Source organism: Acanthopagrus latus, chromosome 6, assembly GCF_904848185.1.
Source record: "Acanthopagrus latus isolate v.2019 chromosome 6, fAcaLat1.1, whole genome shotgun sequence".
NCBI classification, from domain to species: domain Eukaryota; kingdom Metazoa; phylum Chordata; class Actinopteri; order Spariformes; family Sparidae; genus Acanthopagrus; species Acanthopagrus latus.
In genome coordinates, this window is record NC_051044.1 from 16,238,948 (window position 1) to 16,255,691 (window position 16,744).

A 16,744-nucleotide genomic window follows, 5' to 3' on the forward strand; every position below is an offset into this window, starting at 1 on the left:
TTCACTCCACAACATTTAACTGATTGCTGAAGTGTCCAGGTAACCCTGCCTTTGTTTAAACTTTCAGTAAGTTTCAGTTTCAGTTCAGGCATCACATTTCCCTTGCATATCCTTTAATCATATTTACGTGAAAGTCTTTAATTTGTCATGTTGTTGATAAGTGAAAAGGTTAAACAGAAAAGGAATTAAATCGCTGACCTTTGTTCTACGTCTGTGCGATATGATGCAAGTACAGTTGCTTTTATTTGCTGTATCTTTGGGACAAACATTGTCAGTTTTTGACGCGACTGATTCACTTCACAGCACTGGCTTTTAACATATATAAGAAACCCACTGTTAAAAGTGTGGTGAAAAGTACCCAAAAAACATATTAGTACAGTACTAGTGGTTAGGGTTAGGGTTAGTGAGCAAAATGTAAAAGTAAAGAAAATATCACTTTGGTTAAACTCACTCATACAAATAGTACTTGAGTAAAAAAAAGTAAATGTAAATTGTACATATATGTACATATATGCATATACTGGATACTGTGGGTCGATCGATTATCGGTCCAGGTGATTATCAGATATTCAGCATTTTCCTGATTATCGGAATCAGTGGTTTTTTTTTTCCTTTTTATATCTGATTGTCAATAAAATAACTTACACATGCACTGATTTGGCTCCGATGTAGTATGTAGTAATCTGAATAATGTAGAGAGCAAAAAGTACATTATCTGTCTTTATTATGTAGTGGAACAGAAATATAAAGTACTAGAAATAGAAATACTCAAGTAAAGTACAAGTAATTTGTGAGGGGGGAAAAAAATCTGAAGCCTGGCCGGTACTTCCTTATAAATATTGTGTTACATCATCAGCAGAGAGCTTTCACTTTCCCTTTAATTTCTGATGGATGAATGCAGGTTCGCAGGCTAAGCTTGATGCATTCTTCTGTATAGTCCCATGAATACTAAGATGGTTGGCAAGGTGTCACTTTGTGTTGAAAAGAAGTGGGGACATCAAGGCCCTGATGGATTACACATCTTTAATGGTATTCAACAGTGATATTAGGCATTGAAATAGAGAATACTAGTGTAACCCAGTTAAAAGCATGAGGTCATAAGTGATGTTTGTAGTATCATTCAAAAACAAAAGCATGTAAATAATGTGGTTAAAAAGGCAGGAATTCATTTAAAAGGTTATGATAACAAGGTTAAAATCAGTGTAAAATATATTAGATGTTTATTGTTTTATTTAAAAGATAATGATCTGAAAATTGTCTAAACCAGCATTTATGGGGTTAACAGCGAGTGGCCGGAGCGTCAGGTCTCAGATGTTTCTACACGGACAAGAGAGAGAGAGGACAGGCTGAGGAGTAAAATAAAGAGTGAACGTGACCCAGAGATTTTCTGAGTGAACTTGTGAGTTAGATGTGCATAAACCAGTGAGTAACTTGTGTCTTACGATTGTCTGCACGACCACCAGTGAAAAGAGTGACAAGCTGCATACTGAGAAACGGGAGAAATTTCTACACGAACTTCAGAGACTGTTTACGTTTGTGCTACGTTACTGCTAACGCTTAGACACCTGGAAGTATAGACCCGAGTCAGTTCACTACAAGTGAACGGACATGTTCTAGTGAAAGTTTGACTGGTTTATCTGCTGCTTTCGGCCTGAAGACAGAGGAGAGACCCTGGCAGAGCTTGGAGCGACCAGGACTGCGCTTGTGATTCTTCTAGCAACGTGTGAGGAGAAGAGAGAAACCAGCGGAGTCCCTGTTGAAATGCTGATCTGTGACTGAGCCTGCACCTGTGACTGTTGGAGGAAAGACGGGACAGTAACATTGACTCAGGTATCCTTTTATTTTGCTCGCTGACGAGTGAAACGGCCATTAAGTTTAGGGACCGCAATAAACACGTGCAGCGCATCAGGCCAGGGGGCCGGGCACAGATTGTGTTTAAGTAAATGTGAAGTTGGTAAATTGAGGATTTCTGAATTAATCCATTCGAGGGTTTAAAGTGCTCAAGTAGTTGTCTGTGCATTTATATATGGTACAGGGTTTACAGAGTTTTCCTTGAAAAAGAGTGAGAATTTATTTACAGTGTTTTCCTGAACAAAAGGGACATTTTGTTTTGAAGGTTTAAAAAGAGACAGTCATATTTTTAATTTTCTTGTTTCATTGGAAAATGTCATTTTCTATCAAGTAAATAATTGAGATCTATTTTTCTAAAACCTTGTGTTATGTTACTTGATTAATTACCGGGAAAGAAGTTATCATTTCATTAAGAGAGAGATATACAGACACATTTGGTTAAATATCTTTATTAAAACTATAACATAAGAAACGTGAATTCATCTGTAGGTTAAAAAACATTTCATGTGTGTACTTCTAAAAAGAAATCCAAGGTAACATTTAAAACTGAGTTAATCAGGGTTAAAGCTATTTGATAAATACTTAAAAAGAACCCAAAAGCCCTGCTCTAATCGATATGACTACTGAGGGGAGCAGTACACTGGGAACCTATTTCTATTTTTTAATCCATATTAATTTAAAAACGAACAAACATCACTGATTTGATTTTGTCCAAAAGTAAAACTGGGGGCCATATTAGAAACTACATTAGTAGTTAATGTAGCTGTATGTAAATATCCTGCAAATTAGACACACTAGGGCTTTTCTTGCTTGCTAGCTTGCAATCTCTTTTCTAGATATATGACCGACAGTGTGTTGGCATCATCACAGATAACAATATCATTTGTAATTAAAGTTTTTCTTTTTACTTATGTGATTCATACATTTTTATAATAAAGGTGTGGAATGGATGCCTATCATTATCAGCTCTTTGTATTCAGGACATTTAAAAAGGTAATTTGATGTCAAGCACGGGTGTAGAACAAACACCACTCTAACTTCTTGATCTACAGAAGGATTGATGATTTATTCCAAACAAATTAACCATCTAAAGAATCCTTTAGACAAGTAATAATCAATTACGCTCATAAGAGACAACCAAAGATCTGGGATACTTTTTATTTTTTATGTGGGTAACAGGTGGAAAGTCTTCTTTCCAAGATGAATCAGGGTTACAATTGATTCAGCATGTTTCCCCGTTAAAGATTTGTGATGGTGAAATCATCCAGGCTTCCCTGCAGGGCAGACTCAGCAGACATGAGCCAGCAGTCCAGAGTCGGGGTAGACACAATACTGAAATCATCAGCGGTGGACCTACAAGATAAAGACACAGGTGGTCTTTACTCTCTGTTTGTCAGAATAACAATGATTATATCACTCATACACTAATATTAAAGAGCAAAATGTACCTGGAGACATCAATCTCCTGGTTGTTGATCTTCAGCTTTGTTGACGAAGTTTGCTGCACCTCCTCATAAACTGTTGGCTTAAGAGCTGAACACACAACGACAAGGCAAAGATCATTAAAAACTGGTAAGGGACATCACAAAATATTTGTCTTTTTAGTGAATTATTTCTCCATCAAAAACGGATTAAGTGCATTGTTAAATCATAACAACAATACCTAAAATTCCTGTGGCGCTGGGGTCCGATGGCAGCTGTCTTAAAACCGGCCAGAGGGATTCTTTGTGACCTCTATTATGAATCAAGATGAGCAGCCGTGTGTCACCAGCTGCGATATCTATCTCCTTGTCCCGTTTTATCACTGTAACACTAGGAAAAAAAGAAGCAAATCGTTATAATTTTCTTTGGGACTCTTTTAAAGGGCCCGGCTAGCCCTCGCTTGAGGAGGCGCAAGGCTACGCCGAGCTTCATAGTATGTGAGGTCACCAGACTACGCACACCAGTAAAAGTGATTAAGGTGCAATGAAGCTGACAGGTGAGTGAGAATGATGAGGAGAGCTCTTATCGTCCAAAATTATTAGAATCATTTGTGTGGGTGTATCATGGGTATGCAGGGCCTCCAATCTATGCAGCAGTTGTAAATATCTAATCATGTTTATGTTTAACACAAAATTAATACATTCAATATCACGAATATCTTCGTAGATGTGGGTTTTTTGGGGGGGTGCCACTGAAACTGACCACCACTATGACAGAAACCAGTCTGTTCAATTGTTGCAATATCACGACAGTCCCCATAATAATATCGTTACCATTAATTTGTGAGGCCACGATGATCGTGTAGTTATAACCTGATATCCAGACAGGCTGCCCTACTCTGTACATTCCAAAAATGTGAACTCACCTTCCAGCAGTGATGAGATCCTGTCCGGTGTGGCTTGTCTGTGTCTGTCCCTCTCGTACAGTGATTCCGGTGGTTTCAACCTCAATATGCACATCAGTGGATGAGTGGATGACGATCTTTTTGAAGCCTCCATGCAGAGTTGCATCAAGCCTACCATTCACAGAAAGCCCTGGTCCAAATGAAAAACAAATACAAGCACACGTATTTAATTCCAGCACACAGATCCCTTACTGCATTGACTAAAAATAACAGTGCAACAGTGTAAACTGTTGTAAGTCTTTTATGGTGAAATATTGGATAGTTTTGCCTCTTCTGGGCTTAAAAAAGTTAATTCAGTGCAAACTGCTAACCAACAGAAAAGTGACAAGTGCACACTGCTTCTTGAGGAACAATACTGACCCCTGTTGGGATGGTGGAATAGCTTCAGCTGGGTATTTCCAGCAACATCAAAGCACAGTGGAAGAGACTGATTGTCGGGTTTTATCAAAAACCTGTGGGCTGCAGAGAAACACAGAGATACAGAGATGCACAGAAAGTCACACAGCAGAAGGAATCTCTTGAAAATAAACTGCTTTTACTCTCAACTAAATTTAACTAACTTTGATGGACTGTACCTTGTTTGGTAAAGACTGATCAAATGGTGACTTTTGTGTGCAGGTGATCAGTGAGTCTTTTTTTATGCCTCTGAATATTACATATTTGAAGTTGCAGTCTTTGCAAGTGTGAGTGAAGTCTTTTGCAGTCATCAATAAACAATACAGCTGGGGAATATCCAGAGTATAGCAATCTTTTCCACAAATGTCAACGACTAAGACCCACGATCACTGATGGAACAGATACCACGTGATACCAATGGTATTATGCTACTGGCCCACAAACATTGTTTGAAAATTATACATTCACAATCATTGTAATGTTTTTTAAGGAAAAGAGATACTTTAATATTGCACCTTTCTACAAGCTCTGTAGATGTATGTGTTCATATCGGAATAGTGCACGTCATCACTAATTGAGTCAGTCCAAGTCAACTTATTACATTTATATAGCCCAAAATCAAAAACATTGCCTCAGTGGGCTTCACAATCGGCACAGAGAAGGATCAGTACTTAGAGAACAGGCTGTTTAAAATAAAATAGTATTTACAAGAAATTAAAGCAACATTATGTAGAACTTTGAATTTTGTTCAATTTAGGTGCAACCTACAAAAAATAACAAGGTAATCTCTGTTGAAGTAAACATGTATCTAACGCTGTGATCCTACCCTCTCACTAGAGTTACATAGTGCAGAAACAAGTGACGGAGGGCCAGAGACAACATTCTCCTTGTTACAGGACACTGAACCATCAACATGATTCTGAAGCTGTAATTTAAGGTTAAAAGTTACATAATATGTCACAAAGGGAGTCGGTGTGTTCCCATCGCAAAATGTTTCAAGGACCACTTCAGTGTGCGTTGTACACTTATATATGATGCTTTTAATTTTTTAATTTTTTTTTTTTACTTATTAATTATTTTTTAAAATGTTTTTTTCACATAACAGAAGTAGACAGGTTTTATAATAAATTATACTATGAATTACATCTTTGATATACTCTGCCTTGATTTTTTTGGGTTGTCACAATGGTGGGAAGAGGACTACGTCCACGTGGAAGGTTGACTGTAAAAAAAACATTTACACACAGCCATTTTATTATAATTTACATGACAAAGCTTCAGATAGTTTTGTAATAACCTAACCTCTAAACTAACTAAATACACATCTTATTCTAATCCTCACCAGTTAAAGGGTTTCATATACACAGGCTTACTTAAACATTGATTTAAATGCTACTAAAAAAATATAACAACAATTGTTAAAAAACAAAACATTTTTTGATATTTACTTGTGCAATAGAAATAGACAGATTTTACAGAAACTATGAATGACGTCTGGGAAATATTCTCATACTCACGAGCTGTGCCATAATCTGTGAACACAAAGTCAGATATACATTTGTATTACAAAGGTTTAGGGGACATTGTATTAATTGGATATTTATACACCATAAACCCTGACACCAAATCTCAACTCCAAAATTAAGGACTAAACAGATACATTATTTTAATCGCCACCAGTTAAAGTTAACCACATGCAGGCTACACCTAGCATTACTTAAAATGCCACAAAAATCCGGCACATCCTCTTTCCTTTTTGTTTGTGTCTTAGCTTATGATATATTTTAAAAAGCCTGGAAAGATGATGCAGGGAACTGAAATGTCTGTTGACTTTTCTATTGATCTTTACAAGGACAGATTCAGGATTGTGGCAATGTTATTCCAGAGTTATTTTAGCTCAACCTGGGTGATTGGCGCAATAATGATAAAATTAAGAGGATGGATTGGTGAAGGTACCGAAAAAGAAACCTACCGTCATAATCAAAAAAATCCACCTGTGCTTGTTGAACTTGAACAGAGGTAAACAAATGTTATCATCTTGCATGTACATTTTCTGGAAAAAAATAATCTGTTACAAGTATAGATAGGAATACTTAAAATTCACAGGAGCCTCCAAAGCATCTATTAATAATGAAAAAAGTTAATGAGAAAACTATTTGAAATGTCAAAGGAGACCTTTAACTTTTCGGGATCTGGAACGGGAACGGGAATTGCCTGTAGGACCTTGAGGATGATGAAGGGTACCTTTTGATTGACAATGATGAAATTAAAATGAATTGCAGTTGTTTGTTTACTTTGAAATACTCATCATTTCTAAATTCTCTCGCCCCCGCTGAAGTGTCTCTGAAGGAGGGACCATCCTCCCTGTCCCTCTTCCTTGCTGATCAATAAAGTTTTTAGGTATAAGACACACACATTTTACTTTTGTGCATATACATTGAAAAAAAAGTTTTAGATAGAAATTGTTGTATTTTGTTAGGCATCAATTTGAGTTATTTTGAAATCATGAGAAAAGTTTTGCAAAACACTGAATTATAGTGAAGTCATATCAGACCTGTGCACATGTGTACCCAGGTCATAATTCTACTCTACTGCCTCCAGGGCTGTAGCCAGGATTTTTGAAATACGGAGGTCAACATTTGGCAGACAAATCCCCAAAACTGTCTAGTATGTGTCTTTGTATGAGTGTGTTGCTGTAATAGTAAAATAAACATAAATAAAACTATAACTGAAGTATTTGAGTGTCTGTGTGGTGTTGCTGCCTCACAAAAAACTACAACTAAGATGATCTGTAACTGCATACATTAAGTGTTTGGTATAGGCTATGGTGATTGAGTGAGAGAGAGGGAGAAGATAAAGGTGAAGATCCTGCTCAGCCTTCTTCTGTTCCTCAATGATCTAAAGAATTCATTAAATACAAATTTAGCCCATGTCCTTCAACCTCTTCATCTCTCTCACCTGTCTCATCCTCTGTTGAATTTTTTAAATGAAATGTCAAAGTATACTACTGAGTCATGATTACTATAATTTGAGCTATTATTTAATGCCATGTTTTGTCACATTACTTATCCATTTAAACATCCAAATAATATTATTGATGGATAATTCATACTCTGACTGAACATGGCATGTCCTTTCATTTTTTAGCCTAGGCTACATTTACAGTAGGTTACAGGTTAGCGTCTCTATTAGCTATCTGTTGCATCTGTAGGCTAGTTCACTAATTTTCTCATTCTCTTAGCTTAGTACATGCCCACTTTTCCTCCTCTTTGCCTGGTCATCCTTTGCCTTTCTTGCTGCAACAAATAACTTGGATCAATGCAGCCTCTTACCACTACGTTGCATCTTTGCTCTGATTCATTCAATTGCCGTTCTAAAATAGACCTGCAGTCACATCGCGACCGTGTTTACCTGCAGTTTTAATGAGTCAAATATGTGGACCTCTGTCACGCGAGACCGTGTTGATGTCATGATAATTAGGTGGGCTTTATGTTTACATTTTTACTCACAGAAATGTAAGGGGAAAAATGAAAATGAAATGAAACATAAGGAAAAAAATACAGAGGACATGACCTTGGTGTCCTCAATGGTGTCTACGGCCCTGACAGCCTCTTGTTGCCCCTGCTTCAGAAAAGAAGAAAAACTTAAAATTTAAGATAGAATTGTTAATTTGCAACTGACATTTTGGTGGGGCATCACTTGGTTGTTTTTTTGCAATGATGCAACATCTGTTTTCATGCAATTTGTTTGTGCTGTTATATTCATATTTTTAATGCTGAGATTTTGGAGCAAAAGATGTACGTGGAAGCATGAGAAGATTGCTGTGGTTTGGATTTTTGGTTTAGTTAGTTCCTGTTTTATTTTGTCAGGTTCATCTTCATGTGTCATGTTGCATTGCTTCCTGCCAATAGACTTGTTTCCCCTCTTTTATAATTGTCGTGATTAGTTTCACTTGTCCCTGATTAGCCTCCTGTGTATTTAGCCCAGAGCTTTTTTTTTTCGTCTATTCTGTTTCTGGTGTGTGCTTGTGTTCCCTGTCCTCATGTTTCTGGATTTCTGCCTGTGTTCCTTCACACTCTGGTGCGTTTATCATTTAGTTGTTGTATATCTCCTCAGTTCTCTTTTGTATTTTTCTCAGTCTATTTCTCTCAGTCTTTGTTGCATGTATTTTGCATTCTGGATATTGGATTTCGGACTATCAGCTTGTCATTAAATCTCGCTTTTCGTTGCTTAACCTGCCTGCCATGTTGTTTGGGGTCTCTTCTGCGTAAAACCCCTCCACTTTTCAAAGGTTTACACATGAGAGTTTATGATGTAGGCTCTAGCCTCTAGCACAGATATCAAACATATATACATAAAATGACAAACTATGTTTGTCATGTCATTACAGTGCATAATGTGTGCGTATATCAGACCTTTAACGGCACCTCCGGCTGAAAGAATTACAAAAAATAAAATTCACTTATTTATTTACATTAAAATACTTCTGATGTTGACACATTTGCTTGTATTGGAAAAAATGTATTGGAATTTCAGTGCTGCATGACACAGGTATTAGCAATTAATGTTCAAATCAATTGAATGATTAATATTTTTTCTTTGTCTGTTCAAAATTCAGTGCAATTCACAGACAGGGATTTTATAGTCCTTGTGAAATACAATAATCATATTGCAATCATTGCAATTACCCCCACCTGATGGCGAATAAAGACGTGCTTTACCTGAACCAAAATCTGGCCCTGCGAATAGAGAAGATGTTGAGAAGAGATGCTCCACACAACTGATTTTGCATTGTGTCTGTTTTGTGCACATTTGTCTTGCTTACGTAGGTATGCCATTGAAAACATGCGTCCACTAGTCCCTGGGCTGGAACGCATGGGTGGACTGTGTTGTCTAGTTGGAAGATCAAGAGCAGACAAATCTGACGTTGTTTCACCTTCTTTGGGTTTATGGAGCACATCTGTGGTCTCCCCCAGAGGCTTGGTGACCACCATGGATGTGAGTGGTGTCACAAAGTTGTATTTGAGAGACAGCCTCAAAGCCTCTTCTGTCACACTCTTCTTCTCAGGTCCAGATACTAGCAGCCTGTGTCACAAATTGTGTACATGTTGTTTTAAACGTGGCAGTATAGTATGGCTATGGTGGGTATACTGGTGTTTTCTTTTGATAATATTTTTGAGAGTGAGAGGGATAGAAAATCAGCTATATGCTAAGGTGGAAATTGTATTTTTAAGAATGAGACGTTGCTGAAAAACAGCCAAAGAGGAGAAGGCCAGAAGAGAAAACGTTTTATGATCAGGCAAGGATGAAGAGATGCGTTTAAAGACTCCCAAGAGATGAATGACAAGAAGGAGGATGCGAGGGTTGCTTTATTTTTTTGCTCATAAGTTGATAAGTAGAATTCGTGCTGCTGTGTTTTGCTCAATTAATGTTTGTGATATTTGTGGCAGGTAATGTTAAATTATTTATCCACACTTAAAGCTGGGATTATAACCCAAGTCACTATATCAAGTAGATCCATCAGAACACAGAAACCTGCCTGACTACATGAACACTGACTGGCCCATCGCTCTCGCACGCCAGTGGGTGATGTGTGTCAGTGGCTAATGGCAACTTCCACAAGACCTCTTCACTTTTTTTAGTCTAATACATGCTACATACATTGCTGTCGGGATTTTAGGAGCACTAAATCTGCCATCGCTACCAAAACTGCGTGTGCCCTGTGAAAACTGAAACCTTGAAAGGTGTTGCAGCCAGGGGGCTTAGAGAATAGTCAACTGATAGAGCCTCTTTATATTGAAATTGCTAAACACTGTGAGGTTTTACTTGGCTTCATTGGATTTTGAATGAAAATTTTTGGTAAGTCAAAAATTTAAAGACATCTAGGGAAAATTGTAACGAACCTATTGCTGTATGTGTCCTTTCCATTTCCATAACATTCTTATGGCTCAAAAATTAATTGATTCAATGGAAATATGAGGTTCTCATCTCTCTAAAAAATAATTTACAACAAATAAGAACAAAGAGAAAAAATGTTCGACGTTCCACTCACTCTTTTTCCAGAAGTTGTTTGACAGTGAGGTAGGCCCAAACACGTTGTATGTGATGGTCAGTCATCGTTCCGGTGGACACAGCGGTGGTGTTTGTGTCAGAGAACACCAGCCTTCTATTGCTCTGTCATGATCCAGAATAATTGTTATTTGACTGCGCACACAGACATTACAGCTGATGTTTAACGTGGAGCGACCTTTACCGAAATGGCCACAACTTGTGGGATGAAGGTTTCGATGTTGTTATCAGTAATCTGACCGGCCACCACAATCTCAGAGCCATTATAATACTGGCTGAAGTTCGTCTGGGTTAGATTGGTCCCACCGAGATAGATCATTGTCACGTCTGTCAACAGAGGAGTGGCCACCTCTTCATAGAAACCCTGTTGACATTCAGTATAGACACTGTATGAATTTTGAATCCCCCCACAGTCGACCATGATTAATTGTATTAATGAAAACATGTCACCATTGAGAAGTGTTTATAATGCAAGGAATTTAAAATACCTTAAGTTGTAAATTAGCATCAGAGTCTTCATAAATCCGACGTGCCACACCATCGTTCTGCAGCGACATCTTCTCAAGAAACTCAAAATTGACATCAAAACCAAATCCGAGACAGTAGAGTGGGAATTTGCCCTTAATACCCCCTTTAACATTTGCCTGTATTTGTCCAAGATTTGTCACCCCTGCAAAAACACAAGACACTTTGTTTACAATCAAACAACTATCCTGTGATTATTAGAAGTTACAGTGTGTACATGAACATATTTTTCACACTTGATTGTAAATAATGTTAATGTTTTATAGTATTAAATTCTCCATAATAAAGTCCCACAAGGAAGGGTTTTAGCTCGCTGACAGGATATTGGGAAAAAGACTCCAGTCAGGGTTCCAGGGTGCAATGTGCTATACAAATAAACTTGACTATAAAAATATTTTTGGCAAACACCGACTGGGTGTGGAGACAGCTGCCTTTGAACAAATATTAGCGTATAAACATATTGTCAGCGTATATTGGTTTGAGTGTGATTGCTATATTTGATTTTGTGAAGCTTCTTAAACATCAGCCTTTTGTAGCCTAATATGTTGTTGCTATTGCAAATTCTTGCTGAGTGTGCAGTGATTTAAATGATGCCCTTCAACCTCTGTTAACAATCATCAATAATATGTAAAGAAATTAAATCAAGGCTGGAGCCCTGCCAGTGACAATCAGATCATTTAAAAATAATGGACTGTTTTGTTATTCATTTCTTTCATCTGTGCACATTTGTGTGTATGTATGTCATATTGTAACCTGTGGTTGGATCTCCGTCGGTGAGAAGTATAAGGATAGAAGCTGAACCTTCTCTGGGATGTGCATTTAGCATACGTGCTCCTTCCAGCACTGCTTCGTTAATGTTAGTGGCTGAAATTGACAAATAATAAAATATTTAATTACTACTTTCCTGTTGTCAAATACTCTGTCTATTAATAACATTTTAATTAAAAAAAATCTCACCTCCTCTATCTCTAATATTCCGTGCAAATGTCTTGGCGCTTTCCAGGTTTGCTCCAGTGGCCTGAACAAGTTCTCGTTTCCAGTGAAAAAGCTGGCTATCAAAACTAATAAGACCAAAGAAGTCATCTTCTGCCAGGTCACTCAAAATATGGATTAATGCCATGCGGGTCTGGGCAAAAACAAATTAACACGTCAGAACTTTTATTGATGCGAGAAACTGATATACTCTCTGTTTCATGTGTGTTCTTAAATCATCTAGTTAAAAAAGTTGTCAAATACATCAGCAAAATAATACACTAATAAACTCACATAAGTTAAAATTCCTCCAGTACTACAGTGTCAGTCTATCACAACAGAACAAAACAAAGAAAAATCATACCTGTGCTATTTTCCTGCCGCCCATTGAGCCACTTTGATCAATCACGAAGACGACATTTTTTGGTATGCGGGGAAGATTAGATGGAGCAAAGTGATGAACAAAGTACCCAGCCGATTTCTTCAAGGGAATAAGTAGAACATTTGCTTGGTTAGAAAAGGCTGTTGAAAAGACAGCAGGAGATAAGATCTATTCTAAGTGCTATATCGTAGGCAACTGGACATGTTGTCAGTTTCTTGAATGACCTTTCACTCTCATCCATCTCTCATAAACGAATGGCACGGCACAGAAGGGCCAACTCTTTAGGTCAAAACTCTGTTGTCCACTTACATCTGAAGGAGAAAAATCGTTCCTTTGAGGACAAAAATGGAAACATTTTCACCAGAGAAGACCATCTAGAAGAATCCATCTATGTCAAACTGGAATGACCACCTTTGAAAAGAGGAGTCCCAGACAGCTTAATAACCATTCACACTTGGACTCACCTAACCCTAGCAACCCAAATGACGGCTGGTTGAGTCAATGACCCACAAGAAGCCCTAACGACCCTGAAACTCAGAGCTCACATGTGTCCTTAATGACTCTGTAAGGACACTCCCACACAGAGTTTAAAACCCTGCAACTCCCGTCCAGTTGATGAAGAAGCCTCTGAGGATGAGAGGTGAAATGTCTTCAAGAAACTGAAACAAGTCCAGTTGCCTACGATTCAGCACTTAGAATGACCATTGAACTGGATGACTGAAAACCTTCATCAGCAAGAAAAGATCTCAATTTCAATATGTTTTTCTTTTTTTCTTAGCTCTTACCGATCATTTGGGCACCATGCTAAGTCAAAAACCTTCCAACATGAACACTTGCTGTACCTTGATGTCTCCCAAAGAGGTGTCCCTGTTGACATCATAAACAATAACCAAGTCTCCATTCATTCCCTGATCGCTACAGCTGTCACATGTTTTCTGTTGGTCCTCTGTCGGGTAGAAATACACCCATGCCTGGAAACAGGATGTATCAGGTTATGAAAACGACACTGACAGAACAAGAATAGGAGTGAATTTAAAAAAAAAAAAGAAAAGAAAGGTAATTTAATGATGAAATCAGCTGAATAGTCAGCCATGACCATTTGAATCATTTCGGAAATAAAGAGTCGCGAAATGTCGAAGCGGCTGCCATCTCACATTGGGTTTACTACCTTTACTTTGAGATTATCTGATACTAACATAATAGTCAAGCCCATTCTGTGTATTAGGAAGCCAAGAAAACTCATAATTTCAACCAGTGCATGCTGTACCTCTTTCTTTGCATGTGTTTTGGTAATGGCATTGGCCAGGGCTTTGGTGCTTAGTCCTCCCTTAACCTCGATGAAATTGATCCCGGCTTCCTCATTAATGTACACATCAACCTGGCATTGAGAATGACAAAAAAATAAGTAAATAAATAAAAGAGTAAGAATTTCTGTCCATAGAGGATGCTTTTTCTGGATGTTCAGTGAATAGATACCAACAGGAAAGACTCACCTTGAAGTCTTTAACAGGCTGCATGGGTCGAGCATGGATTTGCAGCTCGTACTTGCCATGCCTGCGTTTCAACAGTTCCTCATATGTGAGCTCAAAGGTGACTTTTTTGTGTGCGGCCACAGTCACAGAGGTCTTAAACTCCTCAAGGGTTCTCCCTACAGAACTACAACAGAGATGGTAATTATCAAATTAGTGGTTCCCACCCCCATCTGTCAGGTAATGTATTGAAATTAAAACAATGCCCAAGTAATGGCCATTGTGAATATGCAACTAAAGATTATTTGAAGGATTTTACAAGTTGTGTGAAAGAAACTTACTCAAAATAATGAGTAATAATTCACTTAGGCCTACCCTGATGGTGCATATTAAATTGCTTTCTGTCATTGCTATAGGAAAAGAGGTAGGCAAACATGGTTTTGGAGCTCTAACGTGGAGCAACCTACTTTTTAGATATTGCTGTGAAAAAAAAGCAACATTTTGAGAGAGGACACACAAGGCTTTCCTCCAAAATACTGCATAAAAAAGCCTGTATACAACCCAGCAAGAAGCTGATCCATTAATCGATGTACCTGACAATCCCAGCACTTTGGCCACGGGACACTGCCTCAGTGTACTGCTGCTGAGCTTGCTCCTTAGGTTTCACAACACCATCATATTCCTGGCCGTCTATAAGCCTGGATGAAGACAAAGGAACAATCTTGAAGTTATATATGTGTCATACACTTTAATGCATAATTATATGCACATTTCTGTGAATAATCACAGATCATTTTTGTTTCACACACATCTTGAATTTACTGATGAAGGCGTTTTTGGGAATCCGGACTTGGAATTCGATTTCCTTTGACTCATTCATACGATTGGCCACACGGCTTGTGATGACAGTGGTGGCATAACGTCCGGTAACTGTGGAGTTGATGTGAAAGCTGTAGATGTCCCAGTCGTCCTGAGCAAATACAGGAGGCATATTTCACAATAAAATAAATGGCTTGGATCTCACTGGATGACATCCAGCTGAACAAAGATCAGATGATGATGAAAAACAAGGTGTTGGTGGTGGGCGGTATCAGGGAACTCTCATTGGTCTAACTAGAGAAACACCCCATGCTGGTTATTTTTTCTTAACCTTAACGTTTACAAAGCTTTAACCTTATAATTTAATGATTAACGTATGGGGACTACCTCTTTTGTGCCCATAAGAGGGTTAAGTCCCATTCCCCCTATGTGTAGATTTATTACAATGACTAAATGAGAAATACACATTCACACATCCACTTACATGTTTTTGTGATTTGAGAGGACATTGTATTGACGTCCCTGGAGTTTTACCATAAAGTAACCTTAACCCAAACCTTTAGTAAACAAAGGTCTAGACCCAAAATCAAAAGGTTCCACTAAATGTGACCTTTTCCCCACAACAGGAATATTCCAAGCGCACACAAGCATACATAAGAACAACATGGAACAACACTGAGGGTGAAGAACCAGTCGGTCCTTCAACCTGCGCATCTGATGTTTTTTCAGAGGCAAAGTTCAATCTGTTGGAGCCGATTAAAGATGCTGAGATACAAAAAACTCAAGCACCATTCTGAGACATCGTAGTTAGTTTAGTTAGCTAGTTTTGCAATAAGACAAAAAATAGATACAGATTCTTGGCAATGTGTTGCTCTGTCCTTTAAGTTTTGTGACCTCACCTTATTTGGTAGTGTGGTAACCAATGCCAGCAGCAGCCCAAAGAGGGCGATTCTCCCCACAGCTGTCTCCATGATGGCTCCCACCAGAGTGCAACCCAGGCAGCTGAATCTGTCTTTTAAACTCACACAGACAAGGACAACATTGATGTGTACATAAGTTTTTTTCTTTTTTTAAAAGGGCAAACTCTCTTTCTCTTCCCCACACGTGACAAAAACACATAAATACACCCACACACTCAAACACACTACCACCCACCCCACACGTACACACCTGTTTTACTCTACTGCCGATAACACAAAAAAATATCAGAAATTTTGTAGAACTGCAACAATTAACAAGATTCTCAGAATTCTCAGATTCTACCTGCTTAATTGTGGATATTTTCTGGTTTCAAACGCAGATCTTTGGGCTGTGGAACAATAAAACAAGACATTGGAGGACCTCATCGTGGGATTTGTGAAAACTCTGATGGACATCTTTTCACAGTTCTTTGACATTTTATGGGGCAAATATCTATTGATTAATCAAGAAGCTCATCTATAGATTAAAGCATCATTATTGATGATATACTGTTTTGTAGCAGGGAGAGTGCTGTCTCTGTCAGCCCCTGGGTGTGTAGCATCTCCCAGATGAAGCACATTTTGCTTTATGGCACTATGACACAATACCAACTATGCCTGCAAATATTTTTTTATTTAATATTTTCTTTTTTTCTGGTTTTCCCTCTGATGCTTTGATTGACAATGAAAATAATTATTGGATGCAGGCCTAAAATTTAGCTTATGTAAACATTATGTAAATACTTTTAATATGTTTTTTAGATTATTTAATGTATTTTATTCTACCTGACTTTCTTTGTGTCTGTGTGACTAACATCCTGACTTGTGTACTTAACATGCCGACTTGTTCTTTTTTTAATTGCCCCCCATGAACAAATGAAGTATTTTGAATTAAACTGAATTTAATGAATTTGCC

The 16,744-nt window shown here is 37.9% G+C and overlaps 1 protein-coding gene and 2 long non-coding RNA genes across 7 annotated transcripts; 2 read left to right on the forward strand and 1 right to left on the reverse strand.

Moving 5' to 3' along the window:
* The first annotated feature begins 1,142 nt into the window (after positions 1–1,142).
* Positions 1,143–16,729, forward strand: LOC119020635. Its single transcript, XR_005075381.1, has 3 exons — positions 1,143–1,830; positions 3,096–3,223; positions 16,170–16,729. It is a non-coding gene; the product is annotated as an uncharacterized LOC119020635 (long non-coding RNA).
* On the reverse strand, positions 2,994–16,091 carry LOC119020631 (inter-alpha-trypsin inhibitor heavy chain H3-like). 5 transcript variants are annotated; one of them, XM_037100121.1, is made up of 24 exons: positions 15,769–16,090; positions 14,860–15,020; positions 14,644–14,748; positions 14,075–14,237; positions 13,849–13,959; positions 13,424–13,552; positions 12,564–12,680; positions 12,185–12,353; positions 11,981–12,091; positions 11,191–11,372; positions 10,887–11,066; positions 10,686–10,807; positions 9,459–9,718; positions 9,355–9,372; positions 9,049–9,066; positions 6,809–6,877; positions 6,606–6,641; positions 6,151–6,165; positions 5,796–5,855; positions 4,598–4,696; positions 4,199–4,367; positions 3,515–3,663; positions 3,300–3,384; positions 2,994–3,204 (listed from the first exon to the last, which is right to left on the reverse strand). In XM_037100121.1, the coding sequence occupies exons 1-24, from the start codon at positions 15,838–15,840 to the stop codon at positions 3,090–3,092; spliced, it is 2,715 nt and encodes a 904-aa protein (XP_036956016.1). In that variant the 5' UTR covers positions 15,841–16,090; the 3' UTR covers positions 2,994–3,089. The 5 variants fall into 5 exon arrangements, with proteins under 5 accessions (XP_036956016.1, XP_036956014.1, XP_036956018.1 ...); XM_037100119.1 differs by having other exon boundaries at positions 5,778–5,855; positions 15,769–16,083; XM_037100123.1 differs by lacking the exon at positions 6,809–6,877 and having other exon boundaries at positions 15,769–16,091.
* On the forward strand, positions 3,332–4,591 carry LOC119020636. Its single transcript, XR_005075382.1, has 3 exons — positions 3,332–3,423; positions 3,716–3,829; positions 4,260–4,591. It is a non-coding gene; the product is annotated as an uncharacterized LOC119020636 (long non-coding RNA).
* Positions 16,730–16,744: the final 15 nt, after the last annotated feature.